Source organism: Rhinoderma darwinii, chromosome 12 (assembly GCF_050947455.1).
Source record: "Rhinoderma darwinii isolate aRhiDar2 chromosome 12, aRhiDar2.hap1, whole genome shotgun sequence".
Classification (NCBI taxonomy): Eukaryota; Metazoa; Chordata; class Amphibia; order Anura; family Rhinodermatidae; genus Rhinoderma; species Rhinoderma darwinii.
The window spans coordinates 85,406,624-85,433,490 of NC_134698.1; the positions used below are offsets into that span (position 1 = coordinate 85,406,624).

The following is a 26,867-nucleotide window of genomic DNA, read 5'->3' on the forward strand; positions in this document are numbered from 1 at the left end:
CATACAGGGGATTTGGAGCTTTATAATTAGTTGGGGGGTGCACAATCTGAAATGAGTGGGAAGGGGGATCAGTAGCAATGTCAGAAATTATTATGGTGCTGAAAGATTAGTAGATGCTTGGAACAATCTTCCAGCAGATATATATATATTTATACCTTAAGAAAAAAAAAAAATGAAGGGCCGACTAGATGGACAATGTGCTCTCCTTGTGCCGTCATCTTCTAGGTTTGGTGCACATGTGAACGATCAGAGCTGGAGGTGTATCCTGCCCAGTGAACTTCTGCCAGTACTGGTGCCCGCGCTCCTGTGAGACAGAACACATTGCCATCTCTGCCAGTTACTGTGACTCATTGTCAATTACCGAGTGGCACACTTACATGTTACGAGGTGCCAAATCCACTGTCACGAGAATTAATTTCAATAGAAATGAAATTTGTTCATGTTTTCACTGTCGGAGCAGCACAATCTGCTCGTGTTCTTGGGAAGCGTCGTCCTCTGCGATAATTCATAGAGATGTGCTGAAACCTGGGGCTGTTTTCCTTTGTTTGTGTCTGGTGTTCAGGTGATGGATCATGCAGTGCTATATAGAGTAGATGGTCCCGGGGACATATATACGGGACAGGGACTGACTCCAGTTCCAGCAAAAGTATTACTTTTCATAATACAGAAAATAACTTAATATTCCAATATACTTTTTGTATCAATTACTTGCAACTTTCAAGATCTCTGTTTGCTGTCATTCAATAGGAACTTTTATTGTTTAGTTCCAGTGGATAAAAAGCTGTCTGTCATGTGTCACACAGACGCACAACGCGTTACAGTACAGTAATCAGAACCGTCTTGTAACGTGCCGTGCACCTATGTAGCATCACATGATCAAGATGGACAACAAAGGTTCCTGTTGAAAGACCGCAAGCAGAGATCTTGAAAGTCATGAGAAATTGATGGAGAAAGTATATTGGAATATTGTACGTTTTCATTTCACAGAAAATAACAATTATTTGGTGAAGCTAGAAGGAATACTCCTCAGTGGTAATATTAACCCCCTGGCCAATGAATGCAGACAGGCTGGTTTGGTTTTTGTTTCATTTAAAGCGCTTCTCATGAGCCACAAGAAAAACAAGACATTCATGAAGAGTTTATCAAACGAGTGCAGAAAGCTCCTGCTGTAGAGCTCCCGGGACTAAGGTTTGGAGGGGCTGAATACTGTGCCTGGCATCCAGCTGGAAATGACATTAGGAGAGAGTATTGTGAGCCTTGTCCGTCAGATGCTCTCGGCCAATCAGCATTGCCAGAACACTCTGGAAGATGCCAATTGGCTGACAGAAGCTAACTGACAGGGCTCTGCTCAACTACTCCGCTTAATCCACCTGCCTAATGTGAAGTCGCCCTCGTGCCCTAGAGATCAGACCTGTCGAGGCCTGGACTCCACAAGACGTCTGGAGGTCAAGATATTGGCAGCGGATCCTTGTCCTGTAAGGTGTGAGGTGCGGCCTCCATGGATCGGACTTGTTTCTCCAGCACATCCCATGGATGTTGGATCGATTGAGATCTGGAGAATTTGGAGGTGCCACCTTGAACTCTCTCATGTTCTTCAAACTATTCCTGAACATTTCTTGCAGGGCTTGACATCCTGCTGACAGAGGGCACTTCCATTGGCATAAAGGCTTGTACAACATCTGCATGAATGCCAGGACCCGAGGTTTCCCAGCAGAACATTGGCCAGAGCATCACACTGCTTGCCTTTCTCCTATAGGGCATCCTGGTGCCATCTCTTCTCCAAGTAAGCGGCGTACCCGGCTGTCCACATGATGTAAAAGAAAACGTTATTCGTTAAACTATGGCTCCATGTTCTAGTTCTGGTGCCCATTGTAGCATGGACACTCTGAGCTCCATGTACAGCGAGCTGCGATGCTCTGCGTGTTTTGACACCTTTCTCTTATAATTCGCAGTAACCTTTTCAGCAATTTGAGGTACAGTATCTCTTCTGTGGAATCAGACCAGACAGGCTAGCCTTCACTCCCCACACACATCAATGAGCCTTCAGCCCCCACGACCCTGTTGCCGGTCACTGGTTGTCCTTCCTTGAAGATACTGACCACTGCGTACCGGGAACACCCAACAAGACATGCTGTTTTGGGGATTCTCTGACCCAGTCACATTGTCAGTTGCTCAGATTCTTGAACTTCTCCATTTTTATTGATACAGGCGCTCTTGGGAGGTTCCATTGTAACCAGATCATCAATGTATTTTACTTCACATGTTGGTGGTTTTAATGTTATGACTGATCGGTGTCTGCTCGAGAAAGGAGAGCGTGCTTAAAGAGACTCTGTCACCAGATTTTGCAGCCCCTATCTGCTATTGCATGTGATCGGCGCTGCAATGTAGATTACAGTAACGTTTTTATTTTTAAAAAACGAGCATTTTTGGCCAAGTTATGACCATTTTCGTATTTATGCAAATGAGGCTTGCAAAAGTACAACTGGGCGTGTATTATGTGCGTACATCGGGCGTTTTTACTACTTTTACTAGCTGGGCGTTCTGACGAGAAGTATCATCCACTTCTCTTCAGAACGCCCAGCTTCTGGCAGTGCAGCACTGTGACGTCACTCACAGGTCCTGCATCGTGTCGGCACCAGAGGCTACAGTTGATTCTGCAGCAGCATCAGCATTTGCAGGTAAGTAGCTACATCGACTTACCTGCAAACGCCGATGCTGCTGCAGAATCATCTGGTTCCGATGTGTCCTCGCTCGTCTCACACGATGCAGGACCTGTGAGTGACGACACAGCGTGATCTCTGGAGAATACGGCTGTGTCTGCACTGCCAGAAGCTGGGCGTTCTGAAGAGAAGTGGATGATACTTCTATACACAACGCCCAGCTAGTAAAAGTAGTAAAAACGCTCCGATGTACGCACATAATACACGCCCCGATGTACGCACATAATACACGCCCACTTGGACTTTTACTTTTAAACACGCCCAGTTGTACTTTTGCAAGCCTCATTTGCATAAATACAAAAATGGTCATAACTTGGCCAAAAATGCTTGTTTTTTAAAAATAAAAACGTTACTGTAATCTACATTGCAGCGCCGATCACAGGCAATAGCAGATAGGGGCTGCAAAATCTGGTGACAGAGCCTCTTTAAGAAAGGTCCTGCTGGACTGAAACGTCGCATTTGGTGAATAAAGATCCTACTTGTATTTTGGCAGTGCTGCCTTGCTCTTTTCTTTTTTCCTAATACAAGGGACTTTCGGTCAAGTCCTACTGAGCCGTGCACCCATATCTTGTCCAGTGCTGTGATATATTGCACATTGCTCTGCCCGAGATGATCCTGCGCGTCCAACTTTTCTACATTCGTCTATGCCTGGAATGATTTTGCTGCAGAAAATTTCCGCTGCATTTCCATATCAACTAGCAGACAATCCGCACCATTTCATGGGTTTTTATTCTGTGGAAAATAGTACAGATTTTTGCTGCGTGTGTTTGTTTCCTTTTTTGGGTGATATTTCTTCTACTTTTGATGTCCCTTCCACCCCTGTAAGAAATTCTGCAGTGTTTCCGCAGCAAATTACGCAGTACATCGGAAAAACGCAGTAAGGCCTCATGCACACGACCGTATTTTTTCCCACCCGTAAATACTGGCGTAAATACGGGTCCGGTGTCACACGTATTCCACCCGTATTTACGAGCACGTTTTTGGCGGCAAAATAGCACTGCACTAATCGGCAGCCCCTTCTCTCTATCAGTGCAGGATAGAGAGAAGGGACAGCCCTTTCTGTAATAAAAGTTTAAGAAATTCATACTTACCCGGCCGTTGTCTTGGTGACGCGTCCCTCTCTTCACATCCAGCCCGACATCCCTGGATGACGCGGCAGTCCATGTGACCGCTGCAGCCTGTGATTGACCTGTGATTGGCTGCAGCGATCACATGGCCTGAAACGTCATCCAGGACGTCGGGCCGGATGTCGAGAGGGACGCGTCACCAAGGCAACGGGCGGGAGACCGGACTGGAGGAAGCAGGAAGTTGCCGGTAAGTATGAACGTCTTTTATTTTTTATCGGTAGTCACTGTCCAGGGTGCTGAAAGAGTTACTGCCGATCAGTTAACTCTTTCAGCTCCCTGGACAGTGACTATTTACTGACGTCGCTTAGCAACGCTGCCGTAATGACGGGTGCACACATGTAGCCACCCGTTATTACGAGAGCTCCATAGACTTCTATGGACTGTCCGTGCCGTTATTACGGCCAGAAATAGGACATGTTCTATCTTTTTTAACGGAACGGGCACCTTCCCGTGAGAAAACGGGAAGGCACCCGTCGCCAATAGAAGTCTATGAGCCCGTTATTACGGGTCGTGATTACGACCCGTAATAACGGGAGTTTTTACGGTCGTGTGCATGAGGCCTCAATCAGTCCACTTCCGCATCAATAATTGACATGCAGCGGAAATAAAATTACGCACCACAGGTGAATTTCTGCACTGAATTTTCTGCAGCGTGTGGATGACCTTTGTTAAATCTCACCCACTTTTCTGCTACTGTATTTCGCTGTGTGTTTTCCATCCGCAATTCTGGATGAAGAATACGCAGCAATTCCGTTACGTGTGGACAAGCCCTTAGTATTTCCTTCTCGAGGGCACCGGCGACTCCCGGCTGATCCACGCGCTTGGCTGGGGGACTCTGGTGGCACCTTAGCACTTGTAATGTAATCTCATCCTTCTGGGTGTCATTTCTTATTTCTTTGTTCCTGGGTTTATCGGCAGAGGAGAAGCAGCTGATAGATTAAGTGTTAAATTACTTTGACATTTCGCATCCAAAGTAACAAGCTGTTTGACAAAAATCTGATCCGCCGAAAAGACAGCGGCAGCAGCAGGGAGTTATTAAAGTCTCTGCGTTTACTAGTGACAGCCTGGTGATTGGAAGCTTTATCTCCCATCTCTTCTCTGGACCATGAGGAAGGTGTTTTCTCAGGTTTCATTTCCATGTTTAGCTACGAAAGCTGTGAAGACTCTCAGCCGCCACATATTCATCTGCTGAGGGTTTGGAGAACAGAAGAGCCAGGATGGATGAAGGATTATTCTGGATATGAATGATAAGGTGAAGTTACGAGGATCCTTTATAAAACTTCCCTGCAGTGTTATGGATGTGAAGGTCACAGCTCTGAAGATTGGGCCAAGGTTCTGTACTTTTCTGATGGCACTAGATCAGATCCATTAACTCCGAGCTATTCCAGTATTTGTAGATCAGTAAGGAGATGATCACATATGGATCTGTATAGTTATAAAGCAAGTTTATCATCCGCATATAATGAGGTGCAGGTCTCCAGCTCCTCAAAGCTCGGGACAGATTACTGGGTTTGAGGCAAGAACGAGTCTTGATATAAAAGAATGCCATTAATATTCGCTTAAGACCCCGGACCATCGTGCACTATCTGAAGTGTTACCCCCGGAGCATCGTGCACTATCTGAAGTGTTACCCCCGGAGCATCGTGCACTATCTGAAGTGTTACCCCCGGAGCATCGTGCACTATCTGAAGTGTTACCCCCGGAGCATCGTGCACTATCTGAAGTGTTACCCCCGGAGCATCGTGCACTATCTAAAGTGTTTCTGTTGACGGCTCCGGCTACAGAGACTTCTCCCGCCTATTTCTGTCGCTGCTTGGTTCCGCTTTCCCCTGGACTAGAAGTTGCTTCTTCCTTTTTTTCTGACAATCAGTTGGAGTTACTGCTGATGGTTATACCTAAAAACAATAATGTTCTGAATGATGTCGGTGTATGGAAGGTCCTGGAAGGGCTGTAGTGAAGCTTCTATTGCAGTATCTGCAGAAGTGGACGGAGCACAGGCCGTGTGCAGCTACATTCAGATGCAGGATTTTATTTAGGCTTGTACTTGGTACTGCTCTGTCTTACTTAACCCATTAAGGACCAGTCCTATTTTGGCCTTAATGACTGAGTATTCTTTGTCATTTTTTTCCTCCCAAGAGTCCTAACTTTTTTATTTTTATGTTGACATAGCCATATAAGGGCTTGTTTTTTGCGGGATGAGTTGTATGTTTCAATTGCACCATTTTTGGGTGTATATATTATATTGATTCACTTTTATAAAAAAAAAATTGGGAGGGAATTGAAAAAAAAAAATATGCTATTCCAGCAATTTTTGCGGGGCGAGATGTCTTTCTCATTGGCACTATTTTTAAATACATGGGACTTATTGATTAACTTATTTTATTTTTTTGGTGGGGGAAAAAAAAAAAAGATTTTCCGTTTTTTTATTGTACGGCGTTCACTCGGCCTTTTAATGTGTAAACTTTATCGTTTCTGTTGTTACGATCGCGGTAATATCAGATCTGCAATTTTTCTCTAAACGTCTAGTAAATAATTTCTATTCCCACTAGGCATGCGATCTTTTGATTGCTTATATAATGCTTTAACATACTTAGGGCTCATTCAGAAGACAGGGAAAGTCTGCCGTGTCATGGCCGTCACGCGGCTTCATTAAAATGAATGCATGTCTATGGGACTGTTCACACGGCCAATTTTTAACGGACCGTGTGAACAGCCCAGGGAAAAATAGGACGTCCTGTTTTTGCCCGTTTTCCCGGATCCCACAATAGATTCAAGTCTATGAGGAATCCATGAAAACGGGCCCCACATGGATGTGAAAAACTGAAGTTTTTCATGGCCGATTTGACACTCGGTCATGTGAATATAGCCTAAGGCTGTGTTCACATCGGCGTTGCCCTACCGTTGAGGAACCCTTTCACAACGGTGACAAACGGAAAACTTTAGCAACATTTCCGTCACCATTTAGATCAATGGTGATGCAAACGGAAGCTAAGGTTTTAGTTTGCCTTTCCGTTGAGGAGTTAACCCGACCGAAACCCCTCAACGGAAAGGCAACGCTGATGTGAACAGGCCCTAAATATATGGAAGTATTATTGCCTGTCAAGGAAGGTTATTAGGTCATATCTCTGGTACAGCATAATAGACATATAGCCAGGCAGGTCTGGGGGCCTTTCTTAGGCCACCGGCTTCCCTGAGGGCGATTGCGTGTCTCTGATCGGTGACAGAGGGAGCCCCCTTTCTCTATCGAACCACTTTAAATGCCGCAGTCGTTATTAACTGCGGCATTTAAGGGGTTAAACAGCCGGAATTGGAGGCTTGTCCAATCCTAGCCATCGCACCCAGACTGTCATTCACAGCCAGGCTCCCGCGGTGAGTGCGGGAACATCTGTGCCCCCACGATCACAATCGCGTACATGGGCGGTGGAATGGCCATTTCATGCCGTGCATGTACGTGATTATGCACCAAGGGGTTAAAAGGGTTATCCGGAACATTCAAAAAATCGGCAGCTGGGCAGGGTATAAAATAAACTAGCAGATACTCACCCCCTGATGTGCCCCCCATCTCAAGCGCTGAGTCCCCGTTCTCCACCACTCCAGCCCTGGAAGCTCCTGCAACCATTGCGTGCCGCTGCAGCCAATCACTGGTGTCCCGTGCCGTTAATGGCATCATCCCTGCAGGAGCTTCCGGGACCGGAGTGGCAGAAAACAAGCCCTCTGTCCTGGAGCGGGGGCACTTCAGGGGGTGAGTATCTGCTAGTTTATTATTTCTTACCATCTCCTGTCTTGCTGCCAATTTTTAAGTCCCAGATAACCCCTTTAAGGCCTTTATTACGTTGATTTTTGACTCCTAGTAACCACATTTCTCCAGAATGTCCGGTCCGCTGTCTAGTTGTTCTGGCTTCTCCATATATGCAGATGATTGAAGAGGTTCCAGTAAATAAAGTTTTTCATTTTATGCAGGTTTTGAAGTCAAGATATTTCCTTAGTGTCAGTAAATGGAAACTTTGAGAGGCTGGAAACCTGTCCTGATCACACAGCTGAGGGTTTGGAACAATGCATCAGTGTAGACCATCGTCTCGGAGTTCAACACAGCAGATGCAAATCTCTCCTGTATTGGACTGTAGCCCGATTGATGGCTTTACCTGCACTTATACATTGTAAGAAGATCATTAACTGATAGCAAGCAGAGGTCTTGACAGCAGTGAGGAATGCAACACAAATGGTATTACAAAGGTGCTGAAAACATGATGATTAAGCTTTATTTACAGAAGATCGGACAGGACCCCAAATCGGATCTGTTACCTATAATCTGTTGACATAAGGGCAGCGTGTTCTAGACGTCCGCAGATGCTGTGAGTGACTATCTGTCGTGGTAGGGTCTCTCCTGCTGCGGTTATTCTCGGTCAGATAATGAAGCTGTATGTGGTGAAGCGCACAGGTAGCGGCGGGTTATGAATTCTGTAATGTGGGTCACACACTGAGGCTCCTCTTATTATAAGTGTCACCTGAGGGGAGATAATAGATCTGCTTCTACCTGCAGCATCTCATATGCCCCATAGGGTGTACGCAATTGTTGGGCAGTAAACGTTGCAGAGATGTTTCAGTGATGTGGTGATAAAGCAGCATAGGATGAACCTGAATGTAGGAGCCGCTCTCCACCAGGGGTAATAATCATTCATAATTGTGAGTGCCGGGGTCGGTGCAGTCATCTCTGATTCCACAGGTTGAGGATCTTGTTGATCCAGCTGCTGTTTAGTACAATCAGGTGTTCGTTACACTGAAAGAACTTGCACAATTACCATTAAAATGAGCCTATTCTCCAGGTCAGTGGGGTCCCAGCAGCATCCCCCCCCCTCCCCTGTAAGTGACTGCGCGGTGACATTGTTTGGAGGAGTCGGTGGATCTTATAACTTTACAGCATATAAATGTACAACGTCTAGTAAATGGTTTTATCACATCGATAACTTTCTGCATACATTTGTCTTGTTGGATTATAACGGCGTTTCTACCATAAAGTGAAGCCGCTCATTTCTCATTTGCTTTATTTCACCCGCACGCCTGTTTTACATCCTATGCAGAAGACATTTTAATTGCAAAATATTCAGGCAAATTGGATTTCCAGTGAATTGCTGCACCTATAGGCCACAGTGATTGCTACTTTGCAGTTAGCAGCATCTGTTTGGTACCTCCATAGTTGGTGCTTGGATCTGGTCCTGTGTAGTGATGAGATGTGCTGCTCTTACTGCAGCGTCCTCCCAGCACTCCATGGAAAGAGGGGGGCGCTGCTGACTTCGGGGGCATTAGTATTTGTGATTAGGATCTTCATTCTAGTTTGTGATTTTACAGAGTACACGCATGGCCCTGGATCACCTGGAATCTGTTCCGGAAAAGCTCAGTCTCCTGGATGACATAAAGGATCTCAACGTGAGTACAAACAAAAGGAGCTGAACATCAGATTGGGTTGCACTGTATAAAGTTTAGGCTCCTCTTATTTCCTGAAGTCGGTCATACACAGGAAGTCGTCTCACCGCTACTGCGGTCCGATCCATCTTATGAGAAAAGGGGGAGTCAATAACCGATCTAGTTATTAAAAAAAAAAGTCAGTAACTTTACAATATAAATCTTGTTCCTATTTTGCAGTTTTCTTCCAGTATAAAACCATGAAAACCTCCATTCTTTACACTGCAGGCTACATTCACAGAACTGGAGAATGGTGCAATATACAAACAAGGTTTTCATGACTAGACCGCTTTACTTATAAAGAGATTGTAGATCATTTATTGTACTTTCTTTGACATGAAACGAACACTTTCTAAAAGCAATAACCTCATAAGCAGATTATTTGGGCCTTGTCTAGTGAAGTCTCAGAAGAAGGCCAGGCCGCGCTGTAATAAAGCGTCACAAGGCCTCGCGGTTTTAGTGCTTGGTAACAAACGTCTGTTCTAGCCGAGTGTACACAGGGACGCAAAGATGTTACCTTTAATCTCTGGACCCCAAGAGCTGAGAAACGGCAGAGCGTTCACAATGTGCAGTTGTAATGAATAGACCCCAAGGACATTGGTATTCACTGATCTAAGGAAATATTCCGGTGTGGGGAACAAAGGAGGAAATACTGTACGGAGCGACCTTGAGAAAATGATCTGAATGGGGCTGGCATGAATGAGTCCTATTCTTTGGGCTGCAGTGTCAGCTCTCGGCTATAGTGCAGCTCAGACCTTCTGCCACAATTGGGTCCTGTGGAGGAGAATACTTTCTGCGGAGAGTGATGGGAACGTGCGGACACAGCTATGAGAAATGCATTGTTCCATTCAGCCACGTCTCGCGCTCCGGCCCTGGGATTAGCTGCCTCCTGGTCACCAGACCTGCCGCATTTTGACGTTTCTTTCATATTTGTGTAGCGGACCTTACTACAGAGAACACAATCACCGATAATGGAGGGGGTTATTAATGAGGGATTAGTATTGGCTCCTGGATGGGATATCGATGGTGAGGTCTCCGTTGTTGCTTATGTGCTGTATTATTCTACGAGGATTTGTTTTATCGGTGCAATTACAGGGGGGGGGGGGGGGGGACACGTTGTCCCATATGTTGCTATGTGTGCAGTGATGTAAATGGGAAACAGGTGTGCCGTCATGGTAACGCTCCGTGCATCACAAAAACGGGGTAGATTTAACTGCGACCAGCAAACACTCCTCCTTCAGCCTCTGGTAATTGTGCAAGAACCGGTGCCAAAATATAGAGAATCATTATGGAGGACAAAGAAACCCAATATATCTCATCACCACACAATCCATCATTCCTCCCTGTGCCAGAGGCCGGGAACGTTTCTCCAATAAACTCTGACTTGACCACATGGACATATTCTAGGTAGAGGGGAATGTAGGAGTGATGGGCAGGAAAGCTGGGCACCCACCAGCGAGGGAAGTAGCCGCACTTGTGGGTGTAATGTGTATTTAATGGTTTAGTTTCCACGTCCACCTCGCTGCTCAGATGCCTGATGAGGATCTCGTGCTGCCGGAGTGAAGGCGCTCACCTGTGCACTACAGAAAGGGGAGAAAGGAAGGGACTGACGCCAAGTCCTTCCAAATGGGACACGAAAGAAGGCAGCAGCGCAGACAACTAGACCTATATGTAAGGGAGTCCATTCATCACCTCCCGGAAGGTGACCGGTGTCTTTTGCTTCATTATAGGGAGATACCAGTGAATGCCCACGGGGGAGGGGTGCAGCCATAATGACCACTGTAAGGGTTTGTTCACACGCAGTGTTTTCAGGCATAATTCGGGCGTTTTACGCCTGGAATTGCGCCTGAAAAAAACGCCCCTAATACGCCTACAAACTTCTGCCCATTGCTTTCAATGGGAATTCCGATGTTCTGTTCCCACGAGCCTTTATTTTACGCGTTTCTGTCAAAATATAGCTCGTAAAATGACGGCTCGTCAAAAGAAGCGCAGGACACTTGGAACGTTTTTGGAGGCGGTTTTCATTGACTATTGAAAACAGCCGTAAAAAACGTTGCGAGAATCGCAAGTGGCTTAAAAAAGTCTGAAAATCAGGAGCTAGTTTCCTTTGAAAACAGCTCTGTGTTTTCAGACTTTTTTGGTCACTGCGTGTGAACAGAGACTTACACATTCTCCATAGGAGGAGAGCAGGATGTCTGTGTGCTGGAGATGTTGTGACATTGTGTCCTGTTTTCTGCCTAGGACTCTCATCTACAGAGGGAAGTGATGGAGGAAAGATACGCTCAATACCGAGAGATTGTTGGCTCCCTGCAACAACAGCTGGAAGATTCCAAGCGCAGGATCCAGGAGTACAGGGTACGAGCTCTCTCATGGCCGCACGTAGAGGAGTAGAGGTGCGGGGGACATGACCCGGTATATAGAGCAGGAGGACTGGTCACTCTGCTTCATCTCTATTACTAAGCGTGCTTACAGAGTACAGGCTGCCATCAGTGTTGACTACAACCCCCTGCAGCCTGATCAGATCTCTGGTACGGAGCCATTCCCCACAGTTTTTTTTAGTAGGTGACTCTGTAGCAGCGATATTATCATAAGTTTGAGCTTGTCTTTACTATGTCCGGGTAAGAAAATCTACATGGAAACTGTCAGCAAGCTGCTATTGGCAGGTCTTGTTACACCTTCATTTTTCTTCTAATTATGTCTTGTGTGAGTATCCAGGCCATCTCGGCTCTGGAACAAATATTCATTAGAAGTTTCTGCTGCAGCCACGGTTTAGTCATTGTACTATTTACTTTGACAAGTTTCTACGCAGTTGCAGCGCCTCTTAGTTCTACATGTTTTTTTATATGGAGTCTATTGGACACGTTCTCACAGTACCGCATGTAAAAAAACGTGATTGCAGTTCATATAGAGTTCAGGGACCTCGTTCTCATTATAGATATCAGCGGGAATAATGTCACAAATCTGCCACCAATGGGGCGTCCTATATAAAAAGCATGCACAGAAAATTGCATGGTATTCACAAAATCAGTTCCACAGCTGTGATCAGCTGTGTAGAATGGTCTACACTGATACAGTGTAACAACCCCCCCCCCCCCCCCATCTGAACAAAAAAGATAAAAACAAGCCAAAATCTTTCAATTTGTAACATTCAGCAAGTTTGTAATATACGGTTAATGCGCCAGGCTGCACGGGTATTACAGCGGCGGTCACATCTGGACAACACCTTCTTAAATTGAAGCCGCTGTTATCCCTGAGTAAGGTCTGTGCAACTGCTCATTTACCCTGCAGAGTAATGGAGTATCACGCAGACGCTCTTTCTAGCAGCCATTTGATCTGGCTCATGGGGGGGGGGGGGGGGGGGGTCTACAGCAGGATTGAAATTACTGAGGCATAAGAACAGGTCCGTCAACAGCAGTTTGTTGAAATTTTCCATGTAGCAATAAGAGGTTTTTTTAGCGATGAAAAGTAGGTGTTTACCAAAAAATATAGTAAAGATGTCCCACAGATGCTGAAGTTTACATGGAGCCGGTGTGGAGCTTCACTTTCAGTAAATCCAAAATATGATGAAATAATGACAGCCCCAGGCACGAGTCTGAGCCGCTCTCCTCTCCACCACACACACGTTATAGAGTCTTGTAGCGCTGACGGAGCGCACCGATCACCTCACAAAGTCTGCGTGTGATTGCGGGCACCAGCCCTGGTGGGTGAGACGCTGACACTTCTGTACAGCGCAAAAACCACAGAAGACAAATTCACATCAATTATTCCAACAGTTTAGATCAAGCGCGTCTACGGGCAATGTCTGCAACTTGTATTACTGAGTCACGTGTAATCACCGCGGCCTTCAGGGTCCTCTCAATAATATGATGGATACAAAATCCTCTCATTGTGCCCCCCCTCAGACTGTATGTGGTATGACCCGTGCTGCCGTACAGAGTAGGTGGTCAGGCGCTGGTGACGTCACAGTCACTACCACTGTCCTATAAATAAATATCAGCGTGAAATCATGGCAAAACCGGAGTAGTCGCAACAATAAACCACAATTTCACCACATCTTGTGAGAAGACTAATAGGGAAACCTGCCCATTACTGATCTTCCAACATTTCATAGAGACATTTCAGTAGATCACATGATGGGTTCTACGACCTCTGACCCTTGCCAAGAACCTGCACATAAAAAGCACCATAACCTCCTAGAAATCTGCCAAGTGAAGTCAATTACTGAAATTATTTGAGGGGTTCATGTGCTCCGGCCGCGTGGACTCCCCTTGATCTTCTGTCAAGTATCTGACCTATAAGTCGGTCATGTTTGGCTGGATTTCATAGTATTCAGTTCTCGGCTGATGCCGTCTCGTGCTCCGTGATTGCATTGATCTGAATTCAGGATCTTGCTGCTTTCTTTCTCCTACAAAATAACAAAAATGCAGCACCGGTTCAGGGTCTGAGCAGCTGACGTTGTCACCAATGTTGGGACGTGGCGGTGCCTTCATCCCCGTGTACACTGTCAGCAGCAGACATAAAGCAGGACGATTGCTCGTGGCTGCTGTGAGATTAAAATAAATCGTGTTTCCGCATAAGAACAAACCTCAGCTGTCTGACAGATCCTCCTCAGATCCTGGGGCCAGATCTCCCTGATCGAACTAACCCAAAGTCCTCGTTATGCGGGATGGCGCTAACAGGAGCAGCAGACTGCGCCGCTCAGGTCCTGGCATGTGAGATCAGTCCGCTGGGCACAGTATTAGCCACAGAAGGTGGCAAGAAGCCGAGAGCAGCCTTATAGCTCCAGTATAAAGAGCCTCGTTCTCACCTTGTCATTATCTAGGGAAGCCGCGTGACACTTCTACATGCTGCAAAACTCTTCTGCATGGAAATCTGCATGGCGCATTCCATACTTTCCAATGTAGAAGAGGCTTGTTCAAATCTCTTCTACATCATCCACTGGGGAAATGTCTTAGTATTTCTGGCCCATGTGCAGGAGGCCTAATGCTGCTTTCCACAACTGAACAGCAAAAATGCCCAGTTAGGCCGTTCTATCCCCAGCATAAATGTGTAGATTTTGCATTCAGTCCTCTCGGAAAGCTGGGTGATAACCCCTGTGGGAGCTGTAATAGCAGCAATTATATATTAAATTGTCACTCCGCTTTCCCAGAAACACATACAACAGCGGAGTAAAGCATGATAATTAGGGGTGTCCAGACCCACGTTATGGATAGGCGATCGCAGCACTTGCCTGTACATTGTATGTTCTGCAGATACCAAAGCGGCTCCTGCCTGTCATGACTTGGTTTACTCTCTCTCACACCCTAAAGGAGGAAAAATTGAAGGCAGACGTCCAGAGTGCCCGGCTGACTGCTTTATCCACATCCATGAGGGGGAACAGCAGCTTTTTGTCCAGCTCTCTGCGTTCAGACACCGACTGTAAGTGTTCAGTGAACGTCCTGCAGGTGACATCTCATCTTCACCTGTCAGTAATAACTATCCAGCCGAGGCCACACCTGTATGAAGTTTGTATGTTCGCCCCGAGGCCACTTTCATACATCAGTATTTGGTAACCAACACCAGGACTGGGTCCAAAACACAGAAGAGGTGCCCGTTTTTATATTATACTTTTTCTATGTGAAGATTCCACTCCCGGTTTCGGCTTAAAAAATGTGATGCAAAATTTTTCCGTGTGAAAGTGGCTTTAGGCTGGAATTCCACAGGGCGTTTTGATCGCGTATTTACTGCAGTTGTGGAGTGATGTTCACATGCTTCTTAATTGCTGTGAAAACGCATGGTAAAAATCCGATGTCTTTTACAGTGTGAATTGCCGCACAGATGAAAACCATATCGCAAACGCATGCATTTTGTTTATAGCAATTAAAAAGCACAATAAATCCTCGAAAAAACGGTCTTGTTGAAACCCAGCGTAAGGCCTTATTTACATGAGCGTGTCAAACATCCGTTGAAACAACGGCCGTCCTACGGACCTTTCTAATTCAATGTGGCCGTTCACACAGCCGTTGTTTCAACACCGTGGGAAGGGTCAGTGCGAAAATAGGACATGTGCTATTTTGTCACGCGTCACGCATCCCTCCAAGCATTGCCATATGTTCTACTTTTCACGTCCAAGATGCTCATGTAAATAAGGCCTTAGGCTGGGTTCATATGTCACATGTCAAATGCACCTTTTTGGAGCGATTTTGCCATATGTTGTACTTTTTATCCTAAGCTACATACTGTATTATACCCCAGAGCTGCACTCACTATTCTGCTGGTGGAGTCACTGTGTACATACATTACATTACTTATCCTGTACTGATCCTGAGTTATATCCTGTATTATACTCCAGAGCTGCACTCACTATTCTGCTGGTGGAGTCAGTGTACATACATTACATTACTTATCCTGTACTGATCCTGAGTTACATCCTGTATTATACTCCAGAGCTGCACTCACTATTCTGCTGGTGGAGTCACTATGTACATACATTACTTATCCTGTACTGATCCTGAGTTACATCCTGTATTATACTCCAGAGCTGCACTCACTATTCTGCTGGTGGAGTCACTGTGTACATACATTACATTACTTATCCTGTACTGATCCTGAGTTACATCCTGTATTATACTCCAGAGCTGCACTCACTATTCTGCTGGTGGAGTCACTGTGTATATACATTACATTACTTATCCTGTACTGATCCTGAGTTACATCCTGTATTATACTCCAGAGCTGCACTCACTATTCTGCTGGTGGAGTCACTGTGTACATACATTACATTACTTATCCTGTACTGATCCTGAGTTACATCCTGTATTATACTCCAGAGCTGCACTCACTATTCTGCTGGTGGAGTCACTGTGTACATACATTACATTACTTATCCTGTACTGATCCTGAGTTACATCCTGTATTATACTCCAGAGCTGCACTCACTATTCTGCTGGTGGAGTCACTGTGTACATACATTACATTACTTATCCTGTACTGATCCTGAGTTACATCCTGTATTATACTCCAGAGCTGCACTCACTATTCTGCTGGTGGAGTCACTGTGTACATACATTACATTACTTATCCTGTACTGATCCTGAGTTACATCCTGTATTATACTCCAGAGCTGCACACACTATTCTGCTGGTGGAGTCACTGTGTACATACATTACTTATCCTGTACTGATCCTGAGTTACATCCTGTATTATACTCCAGAGCTGCACTCACTATTCTGCTGGTGGAGTCACTGTGTACATACATTACATTACTTATCCTGTACTGATCCTGAGTTACATCCTGTATTATACTCCAGAGCTGCACTCACTATTCTGCTGGTGGAGTCACTGTGTACATACATTACATTACTTATCCTGTACTGATCCTGAGTTACATCCTGTATTATACTCCAGAGCTGCACTCACTATTCTGCTGGTGGAGTCACTGTGTACATACATTATATTACTTATCCTGTACTGATCCTGAGTTATATCCTGTATTATACTCCAGAGCTGCACTCACTATTCTGCTGGTGGAGTCACTGTGTACATACATTACATTACTTATCCTGTACTGATCCTGAGTTACATCCTGTATTATACTCCAGAGCTGCACTCACTATTCTGCTGGTGGAGTCACTATGTACATACATTACATTACTTATCCTGTACTGATCCTGAGTTACATCCTGTATTATACTCCAGAGCTGCACTCACTATTCTGCTGGTGGAGTCACTATGTACATACATTACTTATCCTGTACTGATCCTGAGTTACATCCTGTATTATACTCCAGAGCTGCACTCACTATTCTGCTGGTGGAGTCACTGTGTACATACATTACATTACTTATCCTGTACTGATCCTGAGTTACATCCTGTATTATACTCCAGAGCTGCACTCACTATTCTGCTGGTGGAGTCACTGTGTATATACATTACATTACTTATCCTGTACTGATCCTGAGTTACATCCTGTATTATACTCCAGAGCTGCACTCACTATTCTGCTGGTGGAGTCACTGTGTACATACATTACATTACTTATCCTGTACTGATCCTGAGTTACATCCTGTATTATACTCCAGAGCTGCACTCACTATTCTGCTGGTGGAGTCACTGTGTACATACATTACATTACTTATCCTGTACTGATCCTGAGTTACATCCTGTATTATACTCCAGAGCTGCACTCACTATTCTGCTGGTGGAGTCACTGTGTACATACATTACATTACTTATCCTGTACTGATCCTGAGTTACATCCTGTATTATACTCCAGAGCTGCACTCACTATTCTGCTGGTGGAGTCACTGTGTACATACATTACATTACTTATCCTGTACTGATCCTGAGTTACATCCTGTATTATACTCCAGAGCTGCACTCACTATTCTGCTGGTGGAGTCACTGTGTACATACATTACATTACTTATCCTGTACTGATCCTGAGTTACATCCTGTATTATACTCCAGAGCTTCACTCACTATTCTGCTGGTGGAGTCACTGTGTACATACATTACATTACTTATCCTGTACTGATCCTGAGTTACATCCTGTATTATACTCCAGAGCTGCACACACTATTCTGCTGGTGGAGTCACTGTGTACATACATTACTTATCCTGTACTGATCCTGAGTTACATCCTGTATTATACTCCAGAGCTGCACTCACTATTCTGCTGGTGGAGTCACTGTGTACATACATTACATTACTTATCCTGTACTGATCCTGAGTTACATCCTGTATTATACTCCAGAGCTGCACTCACTATTCTGCTGGTGGAGTCACTGTGTACATACATTACATTACTTATCCTGTACTGATCCTGAGTTACATCCTGTATTATACTCCAGAGCTGCACTCACTATTCTGCTGGTGGAGTCACTGTGTACATACATTATATTACTTATCCTGTACTGATCCTGAGTTATATCCTGTATTATACTCCAGAGCTGCACTCACTATTCTGCTGGTGGAGTCACTGTGTACATACATTACATTACTTATCCTGTACTGATCCTGAGTTACATCCTGTATTATACTCCAGAGCTGCACTCACTATTCTGCTGGTGGAGTCACTGTGTACATACTGCTTTTTGCCATAAGTGAAAAACATTGGATATATGGTTAAAATAGTGCCTGACAAGAGCATGGATAGAATAGTGAGTACAGCACCAGATGTAACTCAGGATCAGTACAGGATCAGTAATGTAATGTATGTACACAGTGACTCCACCAGCAGAATAGTGAGTGCAGCTCTGGAGTATAAGGGTATGTGCACACGACAACGCCAAATACGTCTGAAAATGCGGAGCTGTTTTCAGGAGAAAACCGCTCCAAAATTTCAGACGTTTTTACAAGTGTACGTGTTTTTCGCGGCGTCTTTTACGGACGTAATTGGAGCTGGTTTTCATTGGAGTCAATGAAAAACTGCTCCAATTACGTCCCAAGAAGTGTCCTGCACTTCTTTTGACGCGGCCGTAATTTTACCCGCCGTCTTTTGACAGCGACGCGTAAAACTACCTTTTACAGTTTGTTACAGATTAAATATTCATAAAATCTACATAATCTCCAGAGGCTTCTATACAGTAAGAGCAGTGAATCTGTGGAATAACCTCCCCCAGGAACTGGTCACAGCAGTAACAGGTGAAGGCTAGATCATTTCTTAGAAAAAATTATTATCAATGCTTATGTAAACGTTTGTACAGAATTAATATACGAATGATGATCCAATCTGATCACCAATTAGGCGGGATTCACACGACCGGGTCGCGTCCGAGCCCGAGTGCCGGCCGGTAAAATCGGCCATTCTGCCCGGCCGGTTTGCATAAAGTTATGCATCCGTGCCGGGCCGGGCAGATCCGGACAGTGACATCAGCGGCAACTCCTGAAGGGGAATCCCCATGTGTTCGGGGATTCCGCTTCAGGAGTTTCCCCTGATGTCACTGCCCAGATATGGACAGAGACATCAAGCGCTCTGTCCAGGAGCGGAATCCCCGAACACACGGGGATTCCGCTCCTTCAAGGAGCTAAAGTGCGGCTAGCACATAGCAGAGCGGGGAGATACCTCCCCGCTCTGCTATAGTGGCGTCGCTACAGTAGTAGCAGCAGCTGCTGCAGCTGCTAGCGGCGCCATCAAAGGTGTCGCCGGGCCAGGGCGCTTTTAAAACAAGCAGGAGAAGGGAGCCAGCGCAACGCTCCCTTCCACCTACTGTACACCCCGGCCCTGCCACACCGAGTACAGCGATGCCATTCGTCAGAATGGCATCAACTCCTCCTCCTCACATGCACTCTGCGCTGTGAGGAGGAGGAGATAGAGCGCAAGAGCCGGAAAACCCGGCCGTCACTCGGGACACATCCCGGTGATGGCCGGGTATTACCCGGCCCCATAGACTTCTATGGGAGCCGGGCGGCCGGGTACCCGGGCGAAAATAGAGCATGTCCTATTTTTTGACGGGCGGTTTTCCCGGCCGTCAAAAAATCGGTCGTGTGAATAGCCCCATTAGGGGTCTATTATTCCTAATGCAGCCGGGTGCCGGCCGTGAAACCCTGCCGTGTGAATGAGGCCTTAGGATGGAAATGTTTCCCTTTTAGGGCAATTGTCTCATGCCTTATGGGTTTATTTGTTTTCCTTCCTCTGGATCAATAGGGGGGGAAACCAAGTTTTAAAATTCACCCATACCCCTTTCAGTCATCCCCCTGGTTGAACATGGGTCTTTTTTCACCCATACTAAGGCCCCCATGCACACGACCGTATTTTTCATCCGTAATTATGAACCCATTAGTTTCTATGGGCTACGGACACCTTTCCATATATTTACGGATCGATGTCCGTTCCGTAAAATATAACCTGTCCTATTTCTTGTCCGTAGTTAAGGCACGGACTCCACCATAGAAGTCCATGGGTGCACCCGTTGCTGTCCGTAATTATGTAAGCGTTGCTAGGCGACACCAGGTATGCAGATTTTGCACATAATTAGTGGTTTTCTTCGTTTTGTGGATCCGCATACTAGTCCTTCTCAATGAATTAGAATATCATCAAAAAGTTCATTTATTTCAGTAATTCAGCTCATAAAGTGTCTCATATTCTCTAGATTCATCACACACAGAGGGATCTCATATTCTATAGATTCATCACACACAGAGGGATCTCATATTCTATAGATTCATCACACACAGAGGGATCTCATATATTCTCTAGATTCATCACACAGAGGGATCTCGTATATTCTATAGATTCATCACACACAGAGGGATCTCGTATATTCTCTAGATTCATCACACACAGAGGGATCTCGTATATTCTATAGATTCATCACACACAGAGGGATCTCGTATATTCTATAGATTCATCACACACAGAGGGATCTCATATATTCTAGATTCATTACACACAGAGGGATCTTGTATATTCTATGGATTCATCACACACAAAGGGATCTCGTATATTCTCTAGATTCATTACACACAGAGGGATCTCATATATTCTATAGATTCATCACACACAGAGGGATCTCGTATATTCTCTAGATTCATCACACACACAGAGGGATCTCATATATTCTAGATTTATCACACACAGAGGGATCTCATATATTCTAGATTCATTACACACAGGGATCTTGTATATTCTATGGATTCATCACACACAGAGGGATATTGTATATTCTCTAGATTCATTACACACAGAGGGATCTCATATATTATATAGATTCATCACACACAGAGGGATCTCGTATATTCTATAGATTCATCACACACAGAGGGATCTCATATATTCTAGATTCATTACACACAGAGGGATCTCGTATATTCTATAGATTCATCACACACAGAGGGATCTCATATATTCTAGATTCATCACACACAGAGGGATCTCATATATTCTATAGATTTATCACACACAGAGGGATCTCATATATTCTAGATTCATTACACACAGAGGGATCTCATATATTCTATAGAGTCATCACACACAGGGATCTCATATATTCTATAGATTCATCACACACAGAGGGATCTCATATATTCTATAGATTTATCACACACAGAGGGATCTCATATATTCTAGATTCATTACACAGAGGGATCTTGTATATTCTATAGATTCATCACACACAGAGGGATCTCGTATATTCTCTAGATTCATCACACACAGAGGGATCTCATATATTCTATAGATTTATCACACACAGAGGGATCTCATATATTCTAGATTCATTACACACAGGGATCTTGTATATTCTATGGATTCATCACACACAGAGGGATCTTGTATATTCTATAGATTCATCACACACAGAGGGATCTCATATATTCTATAGATTCATTACACAGAGGGATCTCATATATTCTATAGATTCATCACACACAGAGGGATCTCATATATTCTATAGATTCATCACACACAGAGGGATCTCATATATTCTATAGATACATCACACACAGAGGGATCTCATATATTCTATAGATTCATCACACACAGAGGGATCTCATATATTCTATAGATTCATCACAGACAGAGGGATCTATTTCCAGCAGTTTCTTCTTGTAATGTTGATGATTATGGGAACAGTTACTGAAAACACAAAATTTAGTGCCTCAGAAAATGAGAATATTATATAAGCCCAATTCCAAAAATGATTTTTAATACCGAAATGTCGTCCTACTGAGAAGTCTGTCCAGTATCTGCCCCCAATACTTGGCCGGGGCTCCGACTCTGCATGATTTACTGCATCACTGCGGCGTGGCATGGAGGCGATCAGCCTGTGGCACTGTTGAGGTGGTATCAATGCGGCGTGGCATGGAGGCGATCAGCCTGTGGCACTGTTGAGGTGGTATCAATGCGGTGTGGCATGGAGGTGATCAGCCTGTGGCACTGCTGAGGTGTTATGGAAGCCCAGGTTGTCGGATATCGGCCTTCAGCTCACCTGCATTGTTGGGTCTGGGTTCTCTCATCTTCCTCTTGACAATACCCTATAGATTCTCTATGTGGTTTAGATCAGGCCAGGTGATCCTGAGGTTAGTAAACCAGGTATTGGCACCTGCCCACACTGCGAAAAGTACCATGTCCTGCTGTAAAATGAAATCAGCATCTCCATAAAGCTCGTTAGCAGCGGGAAGCATAGTTACATAGTTAGGCCTCATGCACACGTAAATACTGGCGTAAATATGGGTCCTTGGTCACCAGTATTCCACCCGTATTTACAGGCACGTTTTAGCCCCTTCTCTCTATCAGTGCAGGATAAAGAAAAGGGAAAGCCCTTTCCGCAGTAAAATAAATGCATACTTACCCGGCCGTTGTCTTGGACGCGTCCCTCTTCTGACATCCCTCTTCTGACATCCAGTCCGACCTCCCTGGATGATGCGGCAGTCCATGTGACCGCTGCAGCCTGTGATTGGCCTGTGATTGGCTGCAGCGGTCACATGGGATGAACTGGTGGAAGAAGAGTTCTGGGTAAGTAGTAACTTTTAATACTATTAACTCCAGCGGTAGTCACTGTCCCGGGTGCTGAGAGTTACTGACGATCAGTTAACTCTTTCAGCACCCTGGACAGTGACTATCCCCTGACGTCGCCTAGCAACGCTCCCGTAATTACAGGTGCACACACACTTAGCCACCCGTAATTACGGGAGCCCCATAGACTTCTATGGGCCTGCCTGTGCCGTTATTACGGCCTGAAATAGGACGTGTTCTATATTTTTCAACGCCACGGGCACCTTCCCGTAAGCATACGTGGAGGTACCCGTGGCCAATAGAAGTCCATGGGCCTGTAATTATGGGCGTTTTTACGTTTGTGTGCATGAGGCCTTAGTCGTCTTTTTTTCAAGGCTCGATAGGTTTAATTCTTTTAATCTTTCCACATAACTTAGATTCTCCGCGCCCCTTATTAGCTTCATTGCTCTTCTTTGTATTTTTCATCCTTTCTATGAACTGGAGCCCAGAACTGAACTGCATATTCTAGATGAGGCCTCACTAATGCTTTGTAAAGTGGCAATATTACATCCCTGTCCCGCGAGTCCAGGCCTCTATAATACACGACAATATCCTGCTGGCCTTTGAAGCAGCTGATTGACATTGTGCAGTTATTTAGTCTATGATCTACAAGTTTACCCAGATCCTTCTCTACAAGTGACTCCTCCAGTGTAGCTCCCCCTAGGACATATGATGCCTGCAGATTATTACACCCAGATCCTTCTCTACAAGTGACGCCCCCAGTGTAGCTCCCCCTAGGACATATGATGCCTGCAGATTATTACACCCAGATCCTTCTCAACAAGTGACTCCCCCAGTGTAGCGCCCCCTAGGACATATGATGCTGCAGGTTGTTCGTACCCAGGTGCATAACTTTTACATTTATCTACATTAAACTTAATTTGCCAAGTGGACGCCCAAACACTTAGTTTGTTTAAATCTGCCTGCAATTCATGAACATCTTCCATAGATTGAACATTACTACATAGCTTGGTGTCATCTGCAAAAATAGAAATCGTGCTATTAATCCCATCCTCTATATCATTAATAAATAAGGTGCATAATAGGGGTCCCAGCACTGAACCCTGGGGTACACCACTTATAACCGGGGACCATTCAGAGAAGGAATCATTGACCACAACTCTCTGGATACGGTCCTTGAGCCAATTCTCAATCCAATTACAAACTCTACTTTCTAAACCTATAGTCCTTAATTTACCCATTAGACGTCTATGGGGGACAGTGTCAAATGCCTTTGCAAAGTCCAAAAACACAATATCCACAGTGGCCCCTCTGTCTAGGCTTCTCTTCACCCCTCATATAAACACTATATCCACAGTGGCCCCTCTGTCTAGGCTTCTCCTCACCCCTCATATAATCATTATATCCACAGAGGCCCCTCTGTCTAGGCTTCTGCTCACCTCGTCATAAAAACAAATCAGGTTGTGACAACTTCTGTCCTTAGTAAAACCGTGCTGGCTGTCACTCATAATATTACTGTATTACCTGTCACATAATCCTGTATATAGTCCCTTAATAGCCCCCTCAAACATTTTCCCCACGACGGATGGTAAGGGGTTGTCTGAGATTTAATGACTTTGTGTTAATGCTTGTAATTTATTATTTATTAATGTAAATACTTTTGTAATATACTTACATTTTCCAAAGTGGCCCCGTCTCCAGATCTTGCCGTGGGGTACTTGACGGGTGACGTCACTCTCTGCACTGGCCGCTTTGTTGATCTTGAATTCTTTTCCGGGTATATGACCGGTCACTTGTCACGTGGTGTATATCGGCTTGTTCTGCTTCACAGCCCGTAACACGCATGTTCTGTCACTGGTGTTCTCGCGGTCCCTGCCGTTCTCGAGATGACAGCAGGGGCCACACATGCGCGTTACAATAGTACAAGCCAATATACACCTTGTCGCAAGTGACGTGTCATATACCCAGAAAATAATTCAAGATCAACCAAGCGGCCAGTGCAGAGAGTGACGTCACCCGTCAAGTTCCCCACGGCAGGATCTGGAGACGGGGCCACTTTGGAAAATGTTTATTACAAATGTATTTACATTAATAAATTACAAGCATTAAAAAATGTCATTAAATCTCAGACAACCCCTTTAAGCTTACTGGTCTATAATTACCCAGGGAAGACCTAGAGCCCTTTTTGAAAATAGGCACCACATTTGCCCTGCGCCAGTCCCTTGGCACTATACCAGTCACTAGAGAATCTCTGAATATTATGAAGAGGGGGACAGAAATAACTGAACTAAGCTCTTTAAAGGGAATGTGTTGCCAGCAAAACATGTTTTTTTTTTTTTTTAATTAAACATTTAGTGTGTAGGTGATTAAACATTGTTCACATTTTTTTAATTTTTTTCACGAGTCAGGAAATATTATAAATTAGATTCTAATTTATAATATTTCCCATTGCTGGTCACTAGATGGAGCTATTCCCAAAATTGCAGCATTGCATGTGGTAAAGCAACCACATTGCTTTTTGCTGCAAAATTGGGAAAAAAGCACTCGCTCTAGTGAGCTCTGAGAATCCCCCCCTCCTTTATCCTGGCTAGTGCCGGGATAAACGAGGGGATTGAACGGTCTAACCTCCTACACTGTGTGTCGCCATTTTTTGAGCTAACACACAGTGTAGTAGGTTTACATACAGTAGTAAACACACACACAAACACGAACATACATAGAAATCTCTTACCTGCTCCTGCCGCAGCGGCTCCCTCCGGCCCGTCCGCTCCGTCTGCTGCCGCTGGTCCAAGTGCACAAGTCCGGAAGCCGCGACCGGAAGTAGTAATCTTACTGTCCGGCCGCGACTTCCGGTCCACAGGAAAATGGCGCCGGACGGCGCACATTTCAAATTGGACTGTGTGGGAGCGGCGCATGCGCAGTTCCCACACAGACGGCGTACACAGAAGTGGATGGGACGGGCCCCGTTCGCAGTCCCTATGGGACTGTGGCTGCCGTATTCCATGTCTGTATGTGTCGTTAATCGACACATACAGAAATGGAAAAAAAAAATGGCAGCCCCCATAGGGAAGAAAAAGTGAAAAAATAGAAAAAAGTAACACACAAACACAAAAATAAATAAAAACGTTTTTAATAAAACACTAACATTAAACTGACATGAATTTTTTTTTTGTGGTGACACTGTTCCTTTAAGAACTCTAGGGTGTAACACATCTGGTCCTGGGGCCTTGTGTACATTTTATTTCATTTAGCTTGGACCATATCTACATTCACCAATTCAGTATATCAACTGATATATTAACAGCAGTGGCTCCTCAGCACTGGCCCCGCCTACATCAGCACCTCCGCACTGGCCCCACCTACATCCGCTCCTTAGCACTGGCCCCACCTACATCCGCTCCTCAGCACTGGCCCCACCTACATCCGCTCCTCAGCACTGGCCCCACCTACATCCGCTCCTCAGCACTGGCCCCGCCTACATCCGCTCCTCAGCACTGGCCCTGCCTACATCAGCTCCTCCGCACTGGCCCTGCCTACATCCGCTCCTCAGCACTGGCCCCACCTACATCCGCTCCTCAGCACTGGCCCCACCTACATCCGCTCCTCAGCACTGGCCCCGCCTACATCCGATCCTCAGCACTGGCCCTGCCTACATCAGCTCCTCCGCACTGGCCCTGCCTACATCCGCTCCTCAGCACTGGCCCCGCCTACATCCGCTCCTCAGCACTGGCCCCACCTACATCCGCTCCTCAGCACTGGCCCCGCCTACATCAGCTCCTCCGCACTGGCCCTGCCTACATCCGCTCCTCAGCACTGGCGCTGCCTACATCAGCTCCTCCGCACTGGCCCCGCCTACATCGGCTGCTCTTTCTTCTGTTGTATATACAGAGCTGAAGAACACATTAGTAACTCTGCCTTCTCTTGATCCCCTGTGATCAACTCCCCATTACCACTATCTAGGGGTCCTACATGTTCAGACCTTGTCTTTTTAGCATTTATATACTTTAAGAAATTTTTGGGATTTGTTTTACTATCCTTGCCTTTCATGTTGTATTTTTGGTGATTTTATTACATGTACATTTTATTTCATTTAGCTTGGACCATATCTACATTCACCAATTCAGT

The 26,867-nt window shown here is 45.2% G+C and overlaps 1 protein-coding gene and 2 long non-coding RNA genes across 4 annotated transcripts in view; 1 reads left to right on the forward strand and 2 right to left on the reverse strand.

Moving 5' to 3' along the window:
- CEP128 (centrosomal protein 128) overlaps window positions 1-26,867 on the forward strand; it is a 134,824-nt gene that overhangs the window by 92,956 nt on the left and 15,001 nt on the right. The window contains exons 22-24 of the mRNA XM_075844463.1: window positions 9,194-9,271; window positions 11,549-11,662; window positions 14,617-14,725. Of these exons, the coding sequence (XP_075700578.1) occupies window positions 9,194-9,271; window positions 11,549-11,662; window positions 14,617-14,725 (301 nt within the window). The remainder of the gene's footprint in view (window positions 1-9,193; window positions 9,272-11,548; window positions 11,663-14,616; window positions 14,726-26,867) is intronic.
- LOC142664971 (uncharacterized) overlaps window positions 1-26,867 on the reverse strand; it is a 181,512-nt gene that overhangs the window by 10,351 nt on the left and 144,294 nt on the right. The gene's annotated exons all lie outside the window — the stretch shown is intronic.
- Window positions 8,093-10,040, reverse strand: LOC142664975 (uncharacterized). The gene is made up of 2 exons (XR_012851432.1): window positions 9,825-10,040; window positions 8,093-9,396 (listed from the first exon to the last, which is right to left on the reverse strand). It is a non-coding gene; the product is annotated as an uncharacterized LOC142664975 (long non-coding RNA).